The sequence below is a fragment of the Ceratotherium simum genome, chromosome 23 (assembly GCF_057802395.1).
Source record: "Ceratotherium simum simum isolate JZ-2026a chromosome 23, ASM5780239v1, whole genome shotgun sequence".
Lineage (NCBI taxonomy): Eukaryota > Metazoa > Chordata > Mammalia > Perissodactyla > Rhinocerotidae > Ceratotherium > Ceratotherium simum.
This window is the reverse complement of record NC_141922.1, coordinates 23,892,300-23,910,172: the sequence shown is the minus strand read 5'-3', so window position 1 is coordinate 23,910,172 and position 17,873 is coordinate 23,892,300. Positions and strand designations below refer to the sequence as shown.

Sequence of the window (17,873 nt, the reverse complement as noted above, 5' to 3'; positions counted from 1 at the left end):
AATGAAAAGTAGCTCTTATTGCCTTCAATGCCTATCACGGATCTGCAACATTGCAGGTGACTTGTAAATCTTTATCAATTTACAATTGGTAAATGAACAACTCTAAGATGAGAGTACTGAACGAACATCTCTGCCACTTTTTTTGCGGTGGAGGTAATTGCATTCTATGATCACACAAAAGTTTTGATTGTTTATTCCTTTTTAGAAACTCTTCATTAGATCAAAAAGAGGCAGATGATTATGTTTATTGATAGAGGATATACAAGTAATACTGGCACATGATCACACTGAATTGGGAATTACAAAATAACACACTTTGGGGTAAGGGGAATTTTTATTTTTCATTTTAACTCCACAAATGTGAAAGTGGTAGGAAGGAGTCAAGTAAAGAAAGGAGCATGAGTTTCAGAATGCCTAGTGCCTTCTGCCTTGTTGGGCTTAGGGAAAAACCAGTTTTTCTAACTCATGAACAGAGCCAAGCTTCTGCCACTTGACTGGGGGAATACTTGGGAGAGGTAAGGGGCTTAATTAGACTTTATATCCCCAGCACCTGTCACAGTGCCTGACAGCAGAAAGTCAAAAAAAGTTATTTTAAAGCGATAAAGTATTAAATAATCAAGGCAACCAGACAAATATTTGTGACAAAATAGTCTACCTTAGATCTCAAACCCCCCATCCCTACCTCAACCTCCACCTACCCGGATGGACCCGTCTTCCCCTTAGAATGACACTCCTAGGTGCAAGAAAACGTGATCCAGTGGAAACTTCTCCGAGTTATGGGAACCACCTCCTTCGTTTATTGCTAAAGAGGGGAAGAAGGACGGAGATGAGGCTGGGAGAAACGGAGCGCCTCTAGGGCGGAGCAATAGCGGCGTGCCACTTGGCAGGGGTCCCGCCGGTGTCGTCAGTTACCTCCGCTCCCACCCTCACCCGCCCTAATTCTCGCTCTGAGAAATAAGCCGTTAGCAACACATGCCTGAAAGGCTGGGACCCGGCATCTCCGCGATGGGCCCGGGGGACTCCCGCCGCCGCCGACAGAGACCCTCCCGCGGGTCCCACGGAGTCCCAGGCAGAGCGGGGCTTTGGCCCCCAGCCCCTCGCCCCGCGCGCGGCTTCCCCGGGGGCAGCAGGAGCGTGCACGTCCAGGAGGAGGCCCCCGCCGCCAGCCCGCTGCTGGAAAACCTCAGGCGGCGGCTGGTGAGCGCCTTCCACCGGGCGGTGCCGCGCGGGGGCTCGAGGCGCTCGCGGGAGGCGGCGGCGCGGGAGGAGCGGAGCCGGGCGCGCGTCGAGAGCGCGCTGGGCCGGCTGCGCGCCGAGCTGGGGAGCGCGCGCGCTGGGCAGCCGGCTCCCGGGGCTGCCCTCTCCTAGGTCCTCTCCTGGGCTCCAGAGCCGGGGCCACGTGGCCCACTCCAGGACTCGGGAGGCCGAGGGGAGCTGTTCCCAGGGAGGGAGAGTATGCGGGCAGGCAGCGAGAAGGAGCTGGGCCGTCGATCTCCCCGGGAAGGCCGGCCTGCGTCCCGAGGGGGTGCCGAAGCCACCAGCTCCCCAGCAGCATCTGGGAGGGAAAGGGTCCTTGAGCATCCGGGGTGCTGGCACCTGTGGAGGACTGAGTCTACTAGTGACACGCCCAAGACTCCCTCCCCAACTTGTTCTGTATCTTTCTACCCTATAGGGAACTCAGTATGTGTGTGTATGGGGCGTGGAGGAGGAAATTGCAGTGAAATAAACTCATAGGTTTGATGGAGCAAGTCCATCAGCAAACATTTCTTTTATGCCGAAAGTTTTAGTCTCATCTTTCCCCTTGGTAAGAATTCAGAAAACAGGAAATAATCAGATATTTTGTACCATAGGATATTTTGTAGCTTTTAAACGTTATGCAGGTCAGGTCCGAATGTTAAACAGGAGGGAATGCATAGGTAAATATTATAGATTACTGTTTTAATTTAAACAATTTCCAAAAAGACAAAATTTGAAAAGGATTAAATGAATAAGAGCAATTCAAACTTTAAAATGGTGCTGCCTATGAACGTGTGTATTGGAGTCTTGACTTGGAAAATTCTGCTCTTTTGCACTGAATACTAATAAAATATTAACTGTTACTTTAGAACTGATTCAACCATCAGAAAATTGTCTGACTTAAGAACCTTAACAGAATATTTATCTTGTTTCTGAGTTTAAGAAGGGTATTAAGCTAATAAATCTAATTTTATCCATGTTAATTTGAATTTGACAAGGGATGAGTTATCTCCGACCCAAGCATATTGAGGAAACACGTGGTTTTCTTCTAGCACCTGAGCAGTTGGATGGCGAGACACCTCATTCGTGGAGATACATGCCTGGAGGGGTGTGCTGGGGGCAGGCAGGGCAAACTGGAAGCCTGAGACCTGGCTCAGCCATCTCTGTGCTGCTGACGTGGGATGTCACCACCTCTCTCGCACCTCAGTTGACTCATATTTAATTCAAATAAAGAGATTATGTTGATTAAACTCTGAGACACCTTCCAACCTTAGCATTCTAACAAGGCGCTTTACCAGTAGGAGTTTTAGGCAAGTAATACCTATGGGGGGTGGGGAGGAAGTGGAGAATAAAATTCCAAACAGATGAGAGTTCAAATCCCAGTGTTAACAATTAAAGGCTCTGCGAACATTTGCTGGCTCTACCACTTTGGGAATGTTAATTAGCAAGTTTGAGTTTCAGTTTACTCATCTGTAAAATGGAGATAATAATCTTATAGGATTACCGTAAAGATTAAATGAGATAATGTTATATAAAGTGCCTAGAACATAGGCACTATTCAGTGGCTCTTATTATGATGATAATTATTATTAAGACCTTGGACACTGATTGTACCAAAAAAAATGACAAATACATCGGTACCAAGATCAAGGTTTTTCTGGAAAGGAGCCAGAGAATTTCACACGTGCACAGAGGCTGGGTTCCTGGGCTCTGGAGCGTGGTTAACATCTTGGCCAACCATTTCACCAACGTGTGTGACGGGTCATGAGGAAGAGGCAAAAGTGTGTAACTGCTTTAGCTTAACATCATCACCACTAGAAGAGGAAGTTTCTGACAATGGGCCATTAACCAGATTTCTATAGAAATTGGCATACAATAATACACATATGTACACGAATCACGCGTTAGGGTGGTACTTGTGTAAGGAACAATAATGAACAGGTTTAATTAATTTAGAGGTGTTGCTGTTTATATTATTTATGCTATTATTTGTTGTTTGAATTGGTCTTAGTGGGATGCATTGATTTCTAGGGACTGTGAATGGATTTCAGGAGTTCTATATGTCTAAAATTGCAGGCAAAATTTTGTATGTGTATAAGTGCATTTTTTCAGAGAGGGTGCATAGCTTTCATCAGATTCTCAAAGGGATCCATGATGAAAGAAAAGTTAAGGGACCGTTAGTGTTTGAATTTCCTAAATAGGTGTGAATTACACGTACTTATTTACTTAGATGGTGAACCATCATCAATAATTTTACTCGTCGATTCTTTGCATGAGAGGACAGAATGGATATTCATCAATTCATACATTCATTCATTCACTCAGTCTTTTAACGAACACACAGAGAACCTGCCTTATTGTGTGCCCAGGCAGTGACCCATAGTTGGGGATACAATTATGAGTACGAAACAAACTCTGCCATCAATCATCAGTCTAGTGCAGTCTGTGTGCTAAGAGAGGCACACGTACAGAATGTTGTGGGAGCACAGATAAGGGGCAACAGGGAAGGGGCTTCTAAGTGGAGTTGGCATTTGGGTTCAGCAGGAAGAGGAGTGGCAAAGGGCTTCTTAAGCAGCGGGGGCAGAAGGAGACGTGGCCCAGCACGGTGTGTTTATTTAGGAGCAGGCAAGGTTTCTGACCAGCTGCAGTGGGGGCTGGCACGGAGAGTGCCAGGAAGTGACGCCAGAAAAGCAGGGCAGGATTATAGAGCGTCTGTGCCGCCCTGGAGAGCTGAAGCTTCCTGGAGGCAAGGCGAGGGGGCTTTTTAGGCTGGTTGTTGTGTTGTTACTGTCAATGTTTGTTTGCTAGATGCTCATTTCCTTATTCCTTGCTAATTCTTGCTATCAGAGAAGTAGTTCCAGGTGCTAAAGAGTGAAGGAAAATGTGTCAGAGGAAAACTGAAAGAAAATTTTATCCAATGACTTTATTTTGCAAACTGGGAGGGGATCATCAATATTTGCTTTCTACCACAGAACACCCTGGTTCATCCCGGGGTGTTTTCTTTGGTGAGTTGAAGGGTCTTAAGCAGGGAGAATAGGGTCCTCGTGAAGTGCATTAAACAAGGTCCTAATTGAAGAAATTTGCAAATAGTTGAGTATTAGTTTTCAACTATAATACAAAGGTTATGTTGGACTAAGCTTTGGTGGACTGCCTCTTAGGTAAACTGCCCTAGAGATCTATTTTTTTAATACATGAAGACCTTCACAATTTCCCACTGGAGGAGGGAATAAATCAGCCTTGGTATATAAGAGATTTCACTCTAGAGTGAAAATTGTTAGATTATGTAAGTACACATAACTGTACATGTGCCTCTAAGGTGTCGTTAAATACTTTTGCTCAACAGGGAGACCATTTAAAATCCTAAAAACTTGAAATGACAAGTAATCAAGTAAGTAGGCCCCGGTCCCTAATGCTCAGGTGGCCCAGGCAGTTATCCTGTAACTCAGAAAGCTCATCAAGATAAATGATTTCATCACAGATCACATGCCATTGCTTGAAAACAGCCTTCCATGCACAAGAATTTTTCATATGGACAGCTTTGTGCATCAGCTATTTTTGTTTTCATTTCAAGGCCATTTCAAAAGCTATGTGTATATCTGGATTTTGTCATATAGAAAGTCTGTTTTATATCCAGGCCAAACAGTCAGAACCGGAGAATAAGATGAGAAATACATCTTTCTTGATGTCTTATTTTCCTTTCTTATAAACTCCTTATTTTTTCCTGTGCAGAGAGCGGTTTCATTTGATCCATATCTCAGGCTAACAAAAATCCTTATTCTTTTTCTAACTTTTAGCTGGAAATGCATTTCCAAAATCGCCAGCTGGCCAGAACTTTGCTGGATTTAAACATGAAAATGCAGCAATTGAAAAAGGAGTATGAACTGGAAATTGCATCAAAATCTCAAAGCTCAGAAGATAATGCTGTGAATCTGGAATAAGGAAATGCACACTTGAAGATCTGAACCCTAAAAATAACATAGACATCTCCAAAACAATTCTGACACTAACATCATGGATGCCTTGCATAAGATTTTAGGGGCAATTTGTGGGCCAAAAACTTAGATGCCACGGGGAAGCGACAGAAAACATCTAAGAGGGGCAAGATAGAAAATGATGTATTACCAAATTTTAACGTTATTTATTCATTGTTTCGGCTGGGAAGTAAAAATAAAATGTATTGAAGAATGCTTTAATGCCAATTTCTAGCATTTTGTCTTGTGCCACCTTAATTTTCTGGCATTACCTGAACTTTCAGAATCTGTGCATGATTTTGTATTTCTTGATTATTCTTGGTTTGTCTGTCCAGTTAGCTATTCAGTATCCACGCCCCCCAACCCCCACAAGTATCCCACTCTCCATCCCCCCATGGATATAGTCAGGCAGATCAAGGCAGGTTGATCAGCTTCTCCTGGGAGTCTTTGAACTAGAACTAAGGGAGTGGATGAGTATTTCCTGATGGTAGAAGCCGTGGGTCAGCGGGGCTTGGAAGCTGCCGATGGCCGCCATGTGAGAAAGTGTGAGCTCTAATGAAGGAGGCTCAAACTGAACCACCGAGGGGACGAAAGGAGAGGGAGAGAGCTGATCTTCCTTGTCCCTGGGGTCGACCTGTATAAAACTCCAGCCCTTGCTGTCATCTAGATATATGAAAATACTCTAATATCCTCCTAATAAAATCTCCTTTTGCCTAAGTCAATTGAGTTGGACTTTTATGACTTGTACCCTAAAGACTCCTAATTAGTGCAATTCCTTTGTTAAGTTTTTAGGAGTTAAAATGGTTCATGTTGAATTAGAGTATCTACCTCTACCCTAAAAATGTTGCCCTCTTAGTGCAGAAAATCGAGTTAATAAAAAATAGTTGCAGATCTAAGCAATATTTATAATGGTCATTATCTGTAAAAATAAAAATTAATTTATAAATTGTATGTAATTTTAACATTTAATTAACAATAAAAACTAGTTCTTGAAGACAAAGGAGAACAGAATGGACGTTGTGTTTCTCTTAAAACAAATACAAGTTGTTTTATGTGTATGAGGATTTAAGGGTTAACTGGACGAAATTTAGTTTGTCCTTAACTTTTTTTTTCCCTGCTATAGTTGGAAGTGAATGTAAGTGAATATAAATGAATTATCCAAGCCCTTCGGTACTTAATTTCTTCCCTCTGTAAAACTGAAGTATTATTATGTCCAACTTACAGGACATTGTCAATGAGCAGTTGGCAGCATTCTGATATCTGACCACTGGATTTCTTGAGAAGTTCTGCATATGAGCTCTTGGCATATAAATATACAGAGTGATTTCTTAAATTATATCTGTAAAATAGATTTCCTATATGTCTTTTCCTCAAAGTTATAGAAATTCCCAAGAAAGAGTTGGTAGAATTCCTTCTGATCTGTTCTTTGAAAAAGATTCTACTTAAATAAATGTTGGAGTGGTCATTCTCAAATACATTTTTAAAGTCAATATTTATAAATTGTTGTGATTTTCTGTCTAGAAAATACTCAAGATGGTTTATTTTGTAAGCTCAATTCCTTACAGAATACAGAGAAGCTGACATTGGTTAGTATTCATGTGAATAATTCGATTATACTGATAATGTACTCTATTGGGAATCAAAAGAAAGAAACTTAAAACGACAACTTCTGAAAGTGGATGCATTGTTTTTCACTTTTTCAGACAAAAAAAAATGTCCACCAGTTATTGTAAAGTTTCTGGTCACTACTTCTTTTTCCTATCTTTCAGTGATAAACTTTGCATCACTGTGTCTTTCAGGAGTGATGGATGCTAAAACAGAATAAGAAACTCTTTGTTTCAAAAGTCTCTTATTTTTGGAAGCCCTAATTGTGGAGTTGGCCTGGGGTATTAGCTGTCAATAGGCAGATACAATGACAGCTCGATACATGGGACACTATTGTTATCAAATATTTTGCTTTGTTTCCCCTTATAATGTGAATTCTGCTCTCATATGATAACCCTCACCCCTCCCCTTCTTTTAAAGTAGCAGAAGCCAGATTGTTTTCCCATTTTTTCTTTGCAATGGCACTCAGCTGTTTGTTGTTAGCTTGCTGGATTCTGGTTCTGTCAGCTGTGGCACATGGAAAGACAGCAGGGCCACTTTTCTAAAGGATGTGGGGATGTGCCTACAATGGCTACATTTCCCTTCTTTCCAAGAAGGAGATAAGCTAGAGCAACAGTGTGACATTTTAAAGAAATAGGAGGTGGAAGGGACCAAACTACTGCCAGCTGGAGGAGAAAATGAGCAAATAATTATAACCTAAATGATGCAACAGGGAAGCAGTAACTGGATAAGCCAAAGAAAGTAAGATGTTCATACCGATAGCGGATAGAGAGGGCCAAGAGAAGAGAAACTAAAAAAGCAGTTTAGTGAGGAAAATATGGTGTTAAGGCTTTTCAAATGACACAATTTCTCACAGCTTTAATTATGGGGAGAAAAACCATGTTAGCAGGAAATGGGCTTTCGCTATATGATACTTGTTCGGCACCTACTAGTGAAAGGGTGCCAAATTAATTATGACAGGCGCGTTGCACAGGTTGTTAGGCATTAAAGCCCTTTACAGGTGGCCTGGATGAATCCACATTTTGTTTGGCTTGCCAAACTACTTCTGCTGTAACAGGTGCTTCAGGAGCTCCCAGCCTGGGGACAGATCAGAGTCTGATGTGGGCAAACCCATGACGACTGAGCCTGCACCATAGTAATTACAAGAATCCCATCTCCCCTGGTCCCTTCCCTGGCAGGGTACAGGGCCCTGGTGCAGCCGTCAGCTCTGTTTATTTACTGCTGTAATCATTGCTGGAGTCCCTCCCGGCCTCGGGCCTGGCACAAGGCCCTGCAATGCCAGCTGCTTTCTCTCTCGTTCCTTTCATTGTTGCTACTGCCACCACTGCCACCGTCTCTCCTGCCTCTTGGCCATGTTATTAATAAGGGTTGGAGGAAGACTAGAAATATGGGTAGGTTTGGGGTTGAACCTATGCCACTCTGCCTACTTCTGGGTCTGGCGGCCTCTAGTTTCACCTGAAGCAAGTGCTGGGCAATAGAACTCTGAGATGGGTGCGTACCTCTTATAGCAGCTCAAGTCGGGTGCTGCTTCTCAGGGGGCCGTGTACCTCTCGCTGCTTCCTGATGATGGTTCTGATGAACAAGAGGCTCCACCTCTTCCTTAGGAGCAATAGCGTCACCATCTTTCTCTGCTGGGACCAGGGCGGGAAGGACCCGTGGAATATAATGACAATGAAACTAGCAATGACATGAGCCACCACTCCTGTGCCAGGCATTGTGCCCAGAACTCTGTGAGCTTGTTTAATCCTCACAATGATTTGCAGGCGTGTGGAACATATTTTTGGAATCATTTGGCCTTCTTATTTAGTCCTGGCTCTGCCACTTACCAGCGATATGACCTAAAGCAAATTCCTTTAAATTCTTTAGGTCTGACTAAAGAAGCTAGTGATGGTACCTGTTTTATCTAAATCTTAAGGAGCCCACTGAAGAATCCCAAAGTGAGTTTGGGAGACTGAGTGAGTGGTGAAGGCTCTTCTACTTTCTGTGTGTTTCTTTCTTTCGTATCTTCAGTTCTACATGATCTTACTACCCTTTTGGACTTAGACCTTTCCTGTACCTCTTCCTTCATTGCAGCTTTAAGTCTCTTTAACACTCTGCCATCTGGCTCTATTACTCCGAGTCTCCTCTGTTGATTGATAAATTGATTTACCAGACTTGGGAGTAGGCCCAGGGAGATATAATATGAACAGTAACTGCTATTTATCAACCCCCGAGTCTGCCTGGCACACAGTGCTGTGTGCATTCAAAACTTAATTGTCCCAATGACATTGTGAGGTTGGAACTGTTGCTTTCCTTGTTTTATAGAGGAGGAGAATGAGTATTGGAGAGGTTATTCAACTTGCCACGGGTCACTCAGCTAGCAAGTGGAGCTGTCAAGATTCGCCTTCAGGTTGGGTGTGGTCTGGCTATTGAGACCCTCCCAAAGTAATGGAGGAGACCCCTGCACAAGTGAATAAATTCCATATTATAACAGAAGCTTGTATGAAGCGCTAGGGACCCTTTTTGCAAGGGTCAGACAAAGAAGGCTTCATTGAGGACATGCCCCCAATTTATTTGTGTCCACTTGGAAAAAAGCCCTCATTTTGTGTTTCACATTCTACATAAACCAGTTGGGTGATCTTGGACACATTGCTCCACACTATGCAGGCCTCATTTTTCTCATTTGAAAGTGAGAGGAAGACTGAGAGTGGCCTCTAAAACATTCCTCTAACTTAGAAGCTCTCTTCTATTAGAATCCTGCCTGCTTGTAACTGGACCCTTCAATCACTCACCCCCACTTGCCCAGACTTTCTGATACCTGTGGTAGCACTGCTGGCTGTTTATCACTGGCCCCTGGCAAGGAAGTGGACTCTCCCGGTCCCAGCCCTTGCCCTAATCATGGCCCAACCTGTTGCAGCCTTGATGATGACAGGAAGCAATTCTTGTCACTCTTGGATGCCTCTCTGCTCTTCTCACCCAAACCATGACTGCAGCCAGGGAAAATGTCACATTTGCACTTCAGAGGAAGACAAGCATCACTCAGGCCTTTTATGTGTTAGATTCTAGAAGCAGCCTGGTGGATTGCCTGCTGTGGGATACACTGCCGGCTGAGAGCCGCACAATATGTAATCAAGAGGGCAGCCTCTGGAGTCAGGCGATGGAGTTGCAATGTTGGCTCCTTCAGCGCCTCACTATGTTTCTTAACATCTCTGAAGTTTAGTTTGCTTCTCTGCAAAATGATAATAATAGCACCTACTCCATGGGCTTGTTGTGAAGGTCTAATGGATGAATGTATATGAAGTGCTTAGATCATTCTCAAGTAGTGTTCATTATGGTAACAGCCTACCCAACAAACATTTGCTCATCCTTCTTGTGTATCAGAAATGCCCAATTCCAAGACAGAGACTGAGAATGATAGTTTCAGTTTCCCAGCCCTCTTGGAGCTCAGGATGGCTATGGAATCCGGTTCTGACCAATAAAACATAACGGGAAGTTTGCTGAGGGGTATCTGAGAAACATTTTCTTTTCTTACAAAAGGAAAGATAAGAGGTAAACTCTCTTCCTCCTTACTTCTTCCTTCCTTGGTTAGGCACATTGTCACATGAGACTGTAAAGCTCGCACCTGCTGCAGCCACGCTGTGCCTGAGGTGGGAGATATATGACACTTTGAGGATGGAAAGATAGAAAGATATGAAAAGAAGCAGTGTCTTTGATGGCATCATTGAGCTGCCGAGCCAACCCCGAGACTGCCTGCCCACGGCTAGTCTTGATGTGTGAGGCAACAACAATAATAAAACCTAATTGTTTAAGCCACTTTTATTTGGGTATTCAGTTCCTTGCACCCGAAGCATCCTAACTGACACACTTCAACCCCAACAACCTCTGGGTATGATGGTTCAGGTTGGTGCATTGTCTGATTGCAACTGTGGATATCATCAGAAACAAACTAGGGGCAAAGGACTCCAGAGACATCACTTGATGCTTACATGTTTCACACATGCCTTTCGTGGGGACCCATTCCTATGCCAAAGGAGATAAACGAAAGCATATTGGAGAGAAACTGGTCTAACAGGAACCCCTCCTGAACCCACTCTTGAATTCCACAGGAAAAGTTTGTTGAAAACATTTCCCCATGCTCACTCTCCATTAAGGATGTCCTAATGCCTGTGGAACCTGCTACTTATCTGATTCGGTCAGAGAAGCCACTTCATTTTTCAGCAACTAAAGGAGTGGGGATGAAATAATTTTCTAAAGTGTCCCAGCAAAACACAATAGATCGTTCATTATCTCTTAAATTTTTACATCAGAGAAGTTTAGTAAACTGTCAAAAAATAGCCTGAAATCGAGTTTCTACAAAAATTGCTTCTAAGTTGGTACTGAGGATGTCAGTCTCTCTAAACTTCTACAGGATTCGGGGAGGGATTGTTATGCCAAGAAATAGCTCGGGATTTCGAGGTTGGATTGTCAGGTTGCTGAGAACACAGCCCATGTCCTCTGGAATCTACCAGCATTTGTGCTGGCTTTAAGGTTTACCGTTTACCCTGAAACTTACAGTTTTTCAAGTGGTTTACAGTTTACAATTTACCAGGTGTTGTCACAGCCAATAGTTCATTAAACCCACAATAACTCTCTGAGGTGGGTGTTACTTGAGGCTGTTGAAATTTGAGGAAGGAAGGAAGGGAGAGAGGGAGGGGGGGGGAAGGAAGAAAAAAAGAAAGAAAGAGAGAGAGAAAGAGAGTAAGAAAGAAAGGAAGGAAGGAAGGAAGGAGGGAGGGAAGGAAAGAGAAAGAAAGAAAGAAAGAGAGAGAGAGACAGAAGGAGAGAAGGAGAAAGAGAGAAGGAGAGAAGGAGAGAAAGGAAGAAAGGAAGAAAGAAAGAAAGACAGACAAGACAGCAAGAAAACTTGCCTATCTGACTTTGGAAACATCACCCTCATCCTGCTTCCCAAGATGTCACTCTCCCTAAGTAGGCGGTGTTACTTCCAGGAGGTAACACCTGGCGTTTGGGGAGTCAGAAGATCCAGCTGTCGATGTCAGCTCTGAGCTGAACTTGCTGTGTGATACCTGGTGAGTCATTGACATCTCTGGGTTTCGGTTTCATAAAAGCTTCATGCCTTCATTTCTAAAGTGAAGGATTGACCTCAAAATGATCTTTAAGATTCTTCCAGTGAAGCGTTGCTGTCTCCAGCTAATGCTTTTAGAACCACCCTTTGCAACAATGTTGTCACCAACTCTTTAGTGTGAGTTAGCTTAAGTGGTGCTCTGAAACCACTGAGCTTTAGCGTGTGCTATAGTGAACAGTTAAAGAGGGGAAGGGAATAGAAAAAGAAAAAAAGGAAACATACTATATTTAAATTCCTTGTATCTTATAATTTTGCCTTGGGTTAAGTTCAATTAACAGCATGAATCTTAACAGTCCAAACATTCTTTCTCTCCCCTCACTCTCCCTTTCTCTCTCTCCCTCCTTCCCTCCCTTTCTTCCTTTCTTTCATTCAACTTTATTTTTGTCCCTCCGGAGTGTCAGGCACTCTTCTAGGTATGTGTTGAGCATCAGCTTTGAAATAAGCATCTTGCTGGTGCTGAATATAGGACAATGAACATGAAATATGGAGTTCTAGCTGTCGTGGCATTTACACTCCAGATGAGGGGGCAGGTAATTCAATCAGATATTATAACACAATGTGAAAATGCTGTGGCAGGGAAAATTCAGAGGGCTAAGGGAGTAAGTAGGAAGCACATTTAACCTGCGTATGATGGGAGAGGAAGCCTTCTGGAAGCATAGACAAGAGAAGGTTGGAGGAGGGAAGAAGAGGAGCAGGCGGTCTGAGGCAGAAGCAGCTGGTCGTGGGAAGTCCCAGAGGTGAGCAAAGTCATCATCAACTAGGAGGAGGTGAAAAAAGCTCAATATATTCAGACTTAGAAGGAAGAGGTAAGATGTCAGGAGTTTTGGCTGGAGCTGTAAGCAGAGATGGCCCAATGATGACAGGCCTTGCAAGCTATGCTTTTGATTTTAGACTTGACACTTAAGAGCAAGGGTAGCCATTAAAGAATATATATATATATATATATTTTTTTTTTTGCTGAGGAAGATTCACCCTGAGCTAACATCTGCACCAATCTTCCTCTATTTTGTATGTGGGTAGCTGCCAGAGCATGGCTGCCAATGAGAGGTGTAGGTCCGCGCCCAGGAACAGAACATGGCCTGCCGAAGCAGAGCTCACCGAACTTAACCACTAGGCCATGGGGCTGGCCCAAAAGAATATTTTTAAATTTAACTTTTATTATAGTAATACATGCACATAATACATAAAAAATAATAAAATCTAAAGGTCTTAAATATGATCAGTGCCCTAATGGTATCCCCTTGCCACCCCAAAGGAGACCATTTTCAATTCTTTTATCTTCTAAATAATGTAAATATGCTTCTTTCTTTTCTTGATTTTAGACAGTATGATTTCCTATTATGATAAAGGAGAATTTTAGTTCTCTTATACACCCTCCTTCTAATCCCTTCACTCTTCCCAATATTAGAATGGGGGAAAGCATTCCTTTTTGTAGAAGTCCACAGACAGGTCTCCACACATAACATAGTAGTAAGGGATAGCAAATGGTTGAATTTAGCCACACATCAGTTATTTTTAAACAACTCTATAAGTTCATTAAGGTAATTGGCTAAGTATTTTGGGATAATATATGTGTGCTCATAGTTTCTGTATACTTGTTTAGGAAACTCAAAGGGGTAGAGGAATTCTACAGAAATTGAAGCAATCACATCTGAGGAACTGAGGGAAATGCAGGTTTCCACATCTTTAATGAGAATTTTATGTTAGGAAAAATCTCCTCTTTGATTTTTATCTTAAAGAATGTGGAAGATATTAACACTTGCATACTATTGTGACTTGTTTTATGCTTCTGCTCTTTATGGCCCTCCTATCTTAAATATTGAATATCCTTGAGATTTCCTCCATATTCTTAGTACAAAATAAGGGAAGGAAGAAGGGAAGGAAAGAGGAAAGAAAGAAAAATTTAGTACAGCTATTTGTTTATTCACTCACTCATTCATTTAAGATATAGTGGAGTCTCCTCTATTCATGTATAATAGAATACCTTATTTTAAAAATATTTATGGCAACCTACAAAAATATACACAATGTAAAGGCAGAAAAAAGATACAAATGATAAAGTGGGATGAAGACAAATAAAACAAGGATGAACAGTTGACACCAGGGTAGGGTCAACACTTGAAATATTAAGTCTTGAATATTTGCAACCAGTGGGTTGAATATCGAACCCTGAGCTTTCTAACAGCTAACAACAAAAACAACAACAAGATAATTTAATCTATTTCTAGTATACCATCGAAGACAAATTGTTTGCAATATAGTTGCTTAGGAACTGAATATGTTAACTCATTTTATTGGCTCATTAACTGTAAAGCAATTAAGTCCAATGAAGTCTGCCAAAAATGATGACTTTTGGCTTTACGATAGTTGAATAGAAGGCCTTAGAGAGCAATAACTAAAAATAAAGACCAATATTTTGTGTTGGCCAATCTTTTGTTACACCAATAAAAGCCATGCCACCTCCATATAAAGAAAATGATTGTCTTAATTCTTTTAACTAAGCTCCCTTTTTCCCACCTCCATTTTCACCTTCTCATTCTACATTGATGTCAAGACATTAACATAGATTTTATCCCATCATAGCTTTTATTCTCCCCAGCCCATCACAAAACTGTTCTTATTGATGCTCACTCTAGTCATGGCATTAAATTTGAGACATTTTATGAGCATCAATAGCCTGGGAGTAGTTTGAGTTTATTCAGTTTAGCCAATAGTTGATTCATTTTCACAGAATTAACAATTAAAGAAAGATCAATAAAAGTCACAAAAATCTCATCTTGCTCCTAACACATTTATTCACCAGGCAGTAAATAGTATAACGATAGCCATTTCTAAAGGCACTGTTTTCTTGTATGCCATTGCCCTGCAAAGATCTGGTTTCAGTTTAGTGGAAGGGAAACGGACATACCGTTTTATGAAGGATTATTTAGTGCATTAACAGGTTAATAATTTGGGAGCAGTGAATAGTTGTCATTTTAATACATGAGGTACAGTGATTTCTGAAATCCCTTCCATGTTCCAAGGCTGAGGGCAAGGATCACAGAAAAAGTTGCAAGACTCAAGGAACTCAGATTCTGGTGGGGAAGGGAGATAAGCCAGCAAACAGTTTTGATGTAATATGGTGCTATTAATATAGGTATTGTATAACACCTATATTTAGGTATTATATAAGCACCTAAATTGGACCGGGAGTTGGGGAGGTCAGGGAATGCTTTATTTAAAATCTCACTCAGGAGAACTTTAGGCCTGGAAGGAGAAAGAACGCTTCATGGAATTGGGGAAATTATTTAAATTGGGCTTCATTTATTTCTCTGGAACACCAGGTCTGAAGGGAACCATGAGGCTGTCTGAAGTTCCCCCCTTAGATTTCAGGCAGGCTTGTAGTTATACCTTTCAGAAACATGAGAATCGAACTTACTCAAAAAATATCTTTTAAAAACAATTGTAGTAGAAGACATAAAATTTACCATTAGTGATGTTTAGTACATTCACAATGTTGTGCAACCATCATGACTATCTAGTTCCGGAATGTTTTCATCACCTCAAAATGAAACCCCATACCCATTAAGCAGTCACATCCCATTTCTCCCTCTGCCTAGACCCTGGCAAACATTATCTGCTTTCCATATCTATGGATTTGCTAATTCTGGATATAAGTGGATTCATACACTCTGTGGCTTTGTGTGTGGCTTCTTTCACTTAGCATAATGATTTCAAGGTCCGTCCATATTGTAGCACATATCAGCATATTCATTCCTTTTAGGGCTGAACAATATTCCATCGTATGGATATACCATATTTTATTTATCCATTCATCAGTTGATGGACATTTGGATCCACTTTTTGGCTATTGTGAATAGTGCTGCTACAAATATGTATACAAATTTTCATTTGAACACCTGTTTTCAGTTTTTTGTGGTATAGAACCAAGAATGGAATTGCTAGTCACATGGTAATTTTATATTTAGCTTATTGTGGAATCACAAACTGCTTGCCACAGCAGCTGCATCATTTTACGGAACTTACTTTTAATGAGAAGGTATTTCTTTCAAGGCTACCCTGAACCTCGGTAATTTATTCTCCCGCTCACCTTCAAAAGATTGTTCTGTGGACTAATAATCTTTGTGAAACTGTTAAAGGCCTTCTGAAGGCAGCCTTTGTATAAATTAAAGGTATTATGTACTCAGGCACTCATTATAGTGTAGTTTGCAAGGAGTTTGATAGTTCAATAAATTTACATGAAACCTGATCTGTATAGGTGTGAGCTTTTACTATCTTAGAAGACCTGAAGCTGAAAGGAGACAAATTGAGTTGAATTATTTGCCTCGATTTGACCTAATGAGATATTGGAGATATAAAAAAAAAGTGCTATCCTTTTGAAGTATGGGCACACTGATTCGGGTTGCTAAATCCTTTAATTAATTTATCTCTATTCAGAACATTCTAATGAAGTGAAACCCAAGATTATTGTTAATTTAAAGCAGAAGCAAAGTGTGGCTGAACAGATAATATTTGCGGTGTTTTAGCAGACTTCCATAATGGTCTCTGAGAGATAACCCAGTGAAAAACCGATTTGAACTATTTTGATGGTTGTACACAATGTTTTAAAAATTCCTGTTAAGGGGGACAGACAGGTCCTATGACATATTTGGCCCACATGGTGCTTTTTGGGGAGCTCATCAAACTAGCAAAGTATTTATGTGGCACCTCTCCCCATAGCTTCTGGATGCCAGCCTCTCTGGGAAAAACCCATTTCTAGGCTCGAATCAATCCAAGACTTGTATCATGGACTAGGGTGTCTGTAGAAGCTCTTACAGCAGGCACAGAAGCCAAAATAAGATATCAAGAGCTCTGTCTGTGTTTTTCTTTCTCATTTCAAAATTGTCTGATTCTACTCAAAATCTCTCCATAACCTACTCAAGTGCCTTGTTGGGGAAGGTGGTACCTTCACATACCTTAACCCAGTAAACACTTGTGAATATGTTTTAAAAGCATCAAGTTTTTTAGGACCTACTATGTGTTATGCGTTTTGCATTTCTTATTTTTAGATCCTCACAGCTACTATGCAAAGTAGATAGTACTTTTATGTTCATTTTAGAAATGAAGAAACTGGGTCTCCAAAGTATAAAAAATCAACAATGCTGAAATGCAAATCGAAGGCTACCTAATTCTAAAGTCTGAGATCTTGCTAATATGCCAGTTACCTTATGATAAAATAAGAAGAAAAGGTAAACACAATAACAAATATTAAAAATTAAAAAACACACTCCTCCAAGCCAAGATATAGCACACATTAGATTATTTTAAAAATATATTACATTTATCTGCTCACTACCTAGATGTCAGCGGAAGTCATTCTGTCCTTTGAGATTCAAATACATTCTACCGTACCCCCAAGCCTCCAGTGTTGGTGTCGGTGTCGTGGGAGTTCCGCACCTTCCCAGGATTTTGAGGGCCTTACCCTTTGCCTATTCACTACTCTAAGCTCTAGCTTCTGAATTAGTTCTGCTTATGGAGCATTCCCTTTTCTTTCTTCTAGCAGTCTCTGCTAGCGGAATAAAAAAAACAAACAAACTGACAGGCTCAAGTTAATTTTGGCTTAAACAACATTGTATTCTTCCTTTATATGAACCTTGAGCAGAAAAATTCCTGAATAATTGTTGTCACTAACCAGTAGGAAATCTCCTTACTAGAAGTTCTTCCTTGAAAATGTTTTTAACTCTTAATAAAGTAAAGCAAATTAAGGGTGCAGCTGACAGTTTGATTAAAATCACTGGGAGTCCGTGGAAAGAGTGAGTGCAAGAGACGGAAGGGACTTGAGAGGTTTGCAACTTTAACATCTTTATTTTATAGTTGAGAACACAGTGGATCAGAGTGGACTCCGGCTTGATCAAGTTCAATGGCTAGTTAGATATCACTTATTCCCAGGCTCCACCTCGCTATCCATAGATATCTCGCTC

General features: G+C 41.3%; 1 protein-coding gene across 1 annotated transcript; it reads left to right on the top strand.

Annotated features, from left to right (window-relative positions):
* Window positions 1-249: 249 nt before the first annotated feature.
* Window positions 250-5,950, top strand: AARD (alanine and arginine rich domain containing protein). The gene is made up of 2 exons (XM_004431143.3): window positions 250-1,321; window positions 5,032-5,950. Exons 1-2 carry the CDS (start codon window positions 973-975, stop codon window positions 5,172-5,174), a joined length of 492 nt encoding a protein of 163 aa, XP_004431200.2. The 5' UTR covers window positions 250-972; the 3' UTR covers window positions 5,175-5,950.
* The last annotated feature ends 11,923 nt before the right edge of the window (window positions 5,951-17,873 follow it).